Source organism: Carcharhinus amblyrhynchos, chromosome 1 (assembly GCF_965287045.1).
Source record: "Carcharhinus amblyrhynchos chromosome 1, sCarAmb.v2.hapA, whole genome shotgun sequence".
In the NCBI taxonomy this organism is placed as follows: Eukaryota; Metazoa; Chordata; class Chondrichthyes; order Carcharhiniformes; family Carcharhinidae; genus Carcharhinus; species Carcharhinus amblyrhynchos.
This window is the reverse complement of record NC_137324.1, coordinates 104,507,666-104,516,604: the sequence shown is the minus strand read 5'-3', so window position 1 is coordinate 104,516,604 and position 8,939 is coordinate 104,507,666. Positions and strand designations below refer to the sequence as shown.

The 8,939-nt window shown below is 40.3% G+C and overlaps 1 protein-coding gene across 1 annotated transcript; it reads right to left on the bottom strand.

Annotated features, from left to right (window-relative positions):
• Nucleotides 1–701: 701 nt before the first annotated feature.
• On the bottom strand, nt 702–2,883 carry LOC145349993 (homeobox protein Nkx-2.5-like). Its single transcript, XM_080198784.1, has 2 exons — nt 2,562–2,883; nt 702–1,321 (listed from the first exon to the last, which is right to left on the bottom strand). The coding sequence occupies exons 1-2, from the start codon at nt 2,866–2,868 to the stop codon at nt 702–704; spliced, it is 927 nt and encodes a 308-aa protein (XP_080054910.1). The 5' UTR covers nt 2,869–2,883.
• Between the last annotated feature and the right edge of the window lie 6,056 nt (nt 2,884–8,939).

The following is an 8,939-nucleotide window of genomic DNA, read 5'->3' as shown; positions in this document are numbered from 1 at the left end:
ACTGGCAGCAAGTGAGCTGAGCCAGAATGTGCAAACTAGGCAAAACACCAAACGCAACCCGAGCCGACAGGCTGAACACATTCATATAAGCGATACATTTGTATTTATGCACGCCCTTTTTACGTCTCAACACGCGTAAATATATTTGATTCTCAGAACTGAATTAACTTTGAGATGGAGAGATTTTACTTTCAACACTTTCTTGAACCTTCTCTCAGGCGGATCCTGGACACTTTCCAAAAGGTGTTTCTTTTTCAAAGTAAACTGTTGATGTTTAAACATGTACAACCAAATAACATTTCGTCCAGTCGTTTCAACAATGGATTTAACACACTGCTTTATTAACTGTTCAGAGGTTACAAAATATTTATATTGTTGAAGTGGCAAACTTTTGCCAGAAAACAGGTTGCAAATTGTCTGACACTGAGACAAGCTTTAGACCCACAATGGGTCATGTAACCAAAAGCACATCCGAAAACCTTAGTTTTCCACTCAAATAGATCCGACCACGCGTTACAAGCAACCCGAATTTTTCCAGATTTAAAATACTATAATAAATAGAGTTCTTCGCTTTCTTTTACTCAAATTTCTCGCCACTCCAGAGAATTTGTGTTCCTTTTAATTTATTCATAAATTGAAAATTGCTCACATTGTACTAAAGTCTCTTTCATTCTTGTTTGCCGAGCAGGTCGGTTGCAATCTCACCACGCTCTGATTCCGTGGAAAGTCCCTTGCAGAGCCGAGACCCCGGTGCTTTGGTGGGCCTGAGTCGGCGCTGTCGAGTAATTCATGTTGCCAACGTTAAAATTCATGCTGGCAAAGGGACTGGCAGCGGCATTCTGCTGCACGGCGGGCATGCTGGAGTACATGCAGCTGTAGTCTCCATCACAGGTGCCAGTGCTGTAGCTGGGGTAGCTGGGGTAAATGCTGTAGCTGTACGGTGCCATGCTGACATTATATGGTGCGCTGTATGGAGGTGACGCTCCCAGGCAAGGCTTGCCATCGTGTACCAGCACCGGCACTGCCACCCGGCGAGGAGCAGCAGGGGCCGTGCCCAGCTCCAGATGTTTATCCTGGCGCTGCCGCTTGCATTTGTACCTGCGATTCTGGAACCAGATCTTGACCTGTGTGGATGTCAGTTTTAAGACGTTTGCCAGGTGATCTCTTTCTGGGGCGGACAGGTATCTTTGCTGCTTAAAGCGTCTCTCCAACTCATAGACTTGAGCCTGAGAAAACAAGACTCGCGGTTTCCTCCGAACTCTCCTTCCAATGCCTTCAAAAGCCTCCTTTCTCTTTGCTTCGCCAATCAGAGTTTGTCCTTCTAGTTCACAAACACAAAAACTGAAGTTAAAGGAAAGCAAACGGCCTATTAATCGTGCTCAGTCTTTCTAAAACAATCGCTTGCTCTTCGGTTTAGCAATCGTTTTGAAAACAGCCAGCATAATTAAGAACCCTATGCACCCCGGACATTCTCTCTTCCGCCTTCTTTGGTCGAAAAAATATATAAAAGTCTGAGGTCGCGTACCAACCGACTTCAGAACAGCTTCTTCCCTGCTACCATCACACTTTTGAATCCATCCACCGTACATTAAGTAGATCTTTCTCTACGCTCTAGCTATGACTGTAACACTATATTCTGCACCCAATCGTTTCCTTCTCAATGAATGGCATGTTTTGTCATTCAGCGCGCAACAAACAATACTTTCCACTGCATATCAATACATGTGACAATAACAAATCAAATCAAATTAAAACTCACTGAGATTAGGCACTCAGAGAAATCCATAAAGAATGACCATAGCTAAATTTGGACTATTTGTCGAGCTTGTTTTGTATTTCATGCTAACTCATGGACTGTCAAATCAAACCATTTCATTTTTTTAAAGTTCCAGCCAACAGGTTGTCTTGTTGATGAAGATTTACCGGAGATGTTCAGCATTATCAGTCTCCACACTTCCTAACTGATCCAGCTCATTTTCATAAACAACCAACATCATTACACTTAATCCACTATGGACAAGATTTCCCTACGCATTTCATATTATCAATACAATTCATATATAATTAGTTGATCTTTCTCCTCATCCTATCTGTAACTGTAACACCACATTTAGCATCCTATCCTTTCCTTCTCCCCTATGTACTGTATGTACGATATGCTTTGTCTGTATAGCACGCAAGTAACAATACTTTTCACTGTGTATTAATACATGTAACAATAATACATCAAATCAAATCAGTTGTAATCAGCTTGGCGCTGCCCTTCATTTCAATTGACTCTGGTTCAACAAAGGAGGCCACAAAATACCTAATAACTTTAGGCGGTAAAATTGGCGAGAAGCGAAGCAAAATCAAAAGAACAAATCAGAAAGTCGCAGTGAACCCGGTTCAGTTAACCCGGCTCAAGGCACCACACTTGGATTTGATGATTTTCCCAGATTCTGTATCTAAATGAGTTAAATTGTGCTCTAATTCTTTCCTAGGCTCTCTAATAATCGGCTAAACGATGCAAAGAGGCTCTGATCACTGGTAACACTGAGCAGCTATTCAGGGTCGTTTACCTTGATTGTTGCTTTGAAGAGAGATGTTCACCAGCGATTCTCCGGAGATCTCAGCATCATTGACTCCCAGGCCAGGTGAAAATGCCGCCCGATTCCTCTGGACATGGGATTTGCTAACCTCATTTGCAAGAGCTGGGAGGAGTGTGGTTTTGGGTTGATGCGCTGACTCCAGCATACAGGAGGAAGGCAGGAGATCTAAAGTTGCGCTCAAATGATCCGGAATCCACTGCTTCTGATGACGATGTTCGAGATTTAAAATGTCCTTGACAGAGAATGGTGTGCTCGATGCTGCAGGGCTCGGAAGCATCTCGGGATAACTCCAGGGCAGCAAGGGTGCTTCTGAATGCTTAGGAGGACGGTGTACAATTCGTGGGCCACATTACTGTTTTAATGACGCAAGTTTTAATGGCGCTTACCCAGTTAAAGGGTGACTGACGTTAACAGAGGCAGAGCCTGGCAGCTTCAAGTTAAATACGGAGGTTTCTATTGGCCACAAGGTAGCCCTGTGAAAACATGGCTTTACCCTGGGCTATGGACAAGTGCCAATTTCCCCTTTAAAAAATTAAATTGGTAAGGGTTCCTTTAAAATCCAGGATTCCTTTTGCCTGGGCGACACTAAAAATATTACATTGACAGCAGGGTTTAATAATCTTGTTACAAATCTCTTTGTAATAAAAGTCCGTTTGGTGATCCTGTATGCTTATATCAACAGAGACAGCAAAAGTGTTCGCAATTAGCAAGTTTTTGTTAAAGTAACAAACACACCTCTTTGAGCTACGAACACTTTTACGAGTTCCACAAGCTCTCGTGGTAAATATTTGTGTAATGAGTATCGTAAAACTCACCTGTCATTGGATGACCTGCCAAGTAAATGTGTACAGTGCGATTCTTGCCCAGGCCGCTGTCGCCGAGGGCAATTTCTATTTAGAGATTCCTTCCGGTGACATTGAATGGGATGTGGATTTGACTAAACGGATGCTTTTCATATGAAACAGCGTTTCCCCGCACGCTGAATGACTTCTCTATTTTTTTCATCAGTGGCGATCTTGCTGCATTTCTTCTGTACGGATAAGTCAGTACGTTATTGGAATATCGATGTTAAATTCCCCATTCCGTGCTCCAAGTGCAGCGAAAGGTCCCGCCGTCCTGAAGGGCGCTGAGGAGATGGGTGGAATGGAGAAGGGTTTATCTAATCTTGGAAGTGAGCTGGTACTTTTAAATGACCTGACTTATTGTGGAAACTTCAAGAGTCAAGTGAAGGATCTTTTCAGATGAAGAGCAGGGGTTTAAATTTGGCTGCAATTGCCATTCATCTAGGAATGAGCAAATAAGGGACTTTGCTTTAATGGGTTCTAAGTGCTCGAGTTTGGCTCAGACAAATAAAATCCACAAAAAAATGATATTGGTTACATGACATTAAAGTTGTCTGTTTATTTCTGTACTTAGAATTGAAGAGGGTTTAATAAGCTCGCTTTAATGTGCCCCGATTACTAGAGCAATAAATTTCTCCGCAGAAAACGTTTCATTTGGCAAATCCATCAGCTTTAAATGCACACATCATTGCATTCAGCGAATGACATGGAGGTAACCCGGTGATCACTGGTGTCATTAATGCCTCAGGTGAATGGGATCTAAAGCACCGACAGGCCGTTCTAATGGTTGACTTTGTCACAGATACAGTGTTCCGGTGGATCACAGGGCGTGATAAGTGCTGACCTGCAATCTCTCCCTGACTCAATTAGCATTTTGAGAAGGACCTTGTCGAGTTGCATTTCTGTCTGTCCGAGTAATTAAAAGCCAGATAGTTGAAGAGGCGAAAGAGCTGAAACATGTACCTCCTTTGTGTTCAAATCGCTTTTCACGGGCTGACACGGTGGATAACGATTCCGTGCCTGTTATTTAAACTGAATATCATTAAAGAACATTTACAAATAGACAATGAATCCTCCACAAGACAAGGAATATCAAAGCGATTCTTAAGATTCACAGTAGAAATAATTTAGCAACAGACCTCAGTTCATAGTTTATTTATTTTCTTAATGGGTCAGATGCAGTATGATTTGAAAATACCTGAATAAAAATGTCGACATTCTCCAGTGTACTGTTCATGTGGACGCGCTTTACTTATTTCTTTCTATTTTAGGTATTTACTTTGACAATTAATAAGGCCACAAAATTAAGTGAAGGAGTTAAACAGACTATTGCTATTGACGGGTTAATGTTCGTATTTATAAGTTGCATTTCGATCCTTTAGTTTGCATTCGTTCTTCAACGTTTAAAAGGTTCCACTAAAATTCGCTTATTTTAAATTGTGGAAGATATGTAATTCTAAGAACTTGTAAATAAAAAAAAGGAATATATACCAGAAAAGATCCAACAGTGTGCAGATTGCGGTTTCAATGTTAATTAATGTTCTACTTAGAAACATAACATGATACTTGACGGTGCATTACTTTTGAAAGTCTTGAATGCAACACTTGCTGATGATTATTATTACTGAGCATCCCCATACTTTTTTGGAATTCTTTGTTTAGCATGACATGCTAAGAGGCGGGTACAATGTTGTCTTTTAAAAAGTATTTAGAGAGTTACATGGGTACGATGGGTATAGAGGGATGTGGGCCAAATGCAGGCAAATAGGATTAGTTTAGGGGTTTAAGAAAAAGGGTGGCATGGACAAGTTGGGCCGAAGGGCCTGTTTCCATGCTGTAAACCTCTATGGCTCTATGACATTGCAGGCATATTAAAACATTAATCCGTGAAAAGTAGTTGTTTCACTGTAACATTCATTCCATTAGGAAATCCCGTGTAATCCAGTTTTACTGTATATGTCGTTAAAATCATATATTTAACCGAGCGTTTTCTTTTTTAATATACAGTAAAACTTACTATTTAACATCATCGATTTAATTCGAAAATGAATATCCCCGGATGGACGATAAGTGAGACATTGATGGCACATGCCATCAGATGGAGATTGTTTTTACTCTATGCTCCTCAGTCAGACATTAACTTACTCTTAAAGTAATTGTCAATCTTCACCAAAGCGATTATTTTGCTCTAATTTCCTAAGGATATCCTAATAAATTTAAAGACATCGAATTTCGGCAAGTTAGCTGGTACCATCTCTTTTATTTCATTAGCTGCGGTGCTGATGGTTACACTCCAGGGTCACCTGATAAAACATTTTATCAGCAATGCATTAATTCTTTTATCAAACTGATATCACGGCGTCTGTTTCAATTAAAATTCCTTTGACAAAAGTAGTGATAATACTGGACAGTTTTCTGATGCCGGGCTGTTTGGAGAGGCTGGCCTGACCTGGACAGCAATCTGCCCAGCAGAAATAAAAACAAGAGCAGAATGTAAAAGGACCAAAGGGCTGTGTCGAATCCGTTCAAAGCAATAAACTCAATTGGAACTGACCTTGCACTGCTAACATCAAATATGTTAACGCCAAAGAGAAGCAGGGCGATTTTAGAACATTTTCGATGGAGAATGATAACCGAACATTGCACCAAATAATGTCCTTTCCCATTGACCAGGTTAGATTTCAGTAAATATTTTTTTCCACAACAGAAATTTCAAGATACACACTGGCTTACAATGGTGGAGCGTTTTGGCTTGATCGATGGTTTTGCTTTTCGACAAAGAGCTAATCGTATCCTAAGACAAGGCACCCAATTCTCAGCAAGTAAACACATGTCCAAGTCTGCTTTAACTGTTTCATTTCAAGGAGATTAATAACAATTCAGATTTGCCCTCACACTTATTAATAAGAAATTCAGAATAACGTGGCTATTTTATCACCTGCTGCAACCAAAATCTCATCCTTTTCATTGCGAAATCCGTCCAATATCACTCATGCTGAATTTTAAAACAGCAATATAATTTTTTTATTTAAAAAGTTGATTTTGATACTAAAGTATTTCACTTAGACAGTCACTAACTGAATTATATTTTTGAAATATCCCTTACGAATGGCAATTTATTAGGTTAAATTGAATTAAACTAAATATGGGACGGAATTAGAAAACATGGGTAAATGTCTATCTTGTTGTACATAGTTCACTGTTTCAACTGATATCGCAAACTCGGTGTGAATTTCAATATCGGATTCTTTATAAAGTTGTTTATAAAGTTCTTTTAATGTGAACTTGGAATTGAGTGGGGTTTAAAATTATCTGAATGGTGTTGGATTTAATGTCAAAAATACAAAACGAGAAATGTTTTCCCCTTTGGTGTGACACAAACTGAAATCGCCGCTGACACACTAAGTTGCTCCCAATATTAAATAGTTGCCTGTTGCCTACAGAGGCCGACAATGTAGAAATGTCACTCGAGGCTCAACTCCCTTTATCAGGAGTCCAATCTCCAAGCCGCCCCTGTTCGGTTGCGCTCTGGGACGCATCCATTTCATGCAGCTGAGATAGGAGAGAGGAAGTCGCCATAAGCATTAAGTGTCGGGCTATTTCTTTTCCGCCCTCTTTAGCTACTGTCAGTCAACATTTCAGAGCCAGCAGCTAATCACTGAGCCGGCAATCGACATATTCCTAGCAGCTGCTAGCTGGATGCTACGTTAACTCCGCATAACTCACACAAAAAGGGACGGGGTGGGGGATCTGTCTGGCTTCCAAAGCAGCCAAAGTAGTGGTGAGTCATAAGGCCAATTCATGTCTTATGCTGGGCAATTAGACATTTAAGTCGTTTTACATCTGTTGTGGATTTTTTAATAACCCGGTTTATATGGGCACTCTGAACTATACAGTAATTTGGGAACCCAGAGAAATACATCTCACAATGCTAAAAGAAGAAATAGTTAAGAAATGTTTAAAACAAAGAGCGTTTCCATCGGGCACGTTCTGTCTTTTACCTAGCATTAACGGCACAGAAACAGGCCATTCGGCCCAACCAATCCATGTCATATAAAGTCCATTCTTGCTTCCTTCCATCCTTGTCTAAACCTGGCGGCATAGTCTCATTTTCCAATCTCCTGCGCTTACTTTTAAACACATCTACACCATTTGCTTCTCTGATCGTGCGTTACGCTCTCTCACCACTCTTCGAGCTGTGGTGGAGATAACTGTGACATTTATTCCGCATCCATTAAAACGAACTTTAAAGTTTTGGAGGATACAATTACATCTCAAAACGCATAATATAAAGCTGGCCCTTTATTCTATAGAGGTCCCAACTCGAATGGATAAAGATGTCTTTTGCACCAGAATATAGGACTCGTTTGTGCACTAATGCGTTTTTGAAAACTTTTCCCCCCAAGATTTTTATTCGAGCTATGGCAACGAAGCCTGCCAGCCACTGGGGATTCAATGCTTGAAAATAACAGAGCTTAATCATCTGATAAATGAGACAATGAAGTGCATGTTTAGGAGTATAATTTTTAAAATAATGTAGGGTTATGTTACTGCATCCACAAAAATCATGTTAAGACTATTTTTGTCGTGACAGCGAATTCATTTGGAATGATGACTGACAAAAAGGCGGACGGGATGAATATTTAGACATACACGTTACTGGATATCTGTCAATACGTCTGTCAATAACCCCCGTGACTTGCCTGGGTTTGCAAAACCTCACTTACTGTACTGTCTGGAGACAATACACATCTCTTTAACCTGTGATCAGTGCTCCTTCCACTCACACTGTTGGCCACTTTAAGACTTGAACAGCAGGTTAGGTGTAAAGATTCGCATTCTAATCAGTAATCTGTAAACTGTCTGTGCTTTATAGGCTCTGTCTGAGGTCAGAACTCTCCATTCACCTGACGAAGAGTTTAACCTCGAAAGCTAGTGAGTTTACTATCAAATAAATCGGTTGGACTTAAACCTGGTGTTGTCAGACTTTTTACTGTATCTGTCAATACCACAGCAAGAGGAAGAACTGCAGAAAGTTAAAGAGTTTTTCATATTAGTTCCAACTTGGAGTTAGGGCGCAATGTGCTGTGCTCTTCAAAATGAGATATAATGGTAAATAATGGAGTGCTACAGCACTCAATCAGTATTAATCTCTCCCAGGCTTTAGTATTCTAACAACAGAACTAACAGCAACTTTACACTGATGAAATATGCACAGAACAGGTAAAATATAACATTTTAAACACGCTTGCTCATCTTCTTTCGTCTTTCTTTCCAATAGTTCATTTTAAAAACAATTTTACCTTCACCTTTTCTGCTAACTTAATACCAGCCTATGTATCAGTTTCAGTGAAATTAACTTTTATCCAGTGCCTACCCGTCCAATTACGAGTAGCCCAAAACCAATCCCACAAAAGCCGAAGTTTTAGTCACTGAAAGCGTAGATATCTGACGGTTGACTTAGTCAAGTCACCGACAAGTCGATGAGTGAACTCCCTGTCCTGGA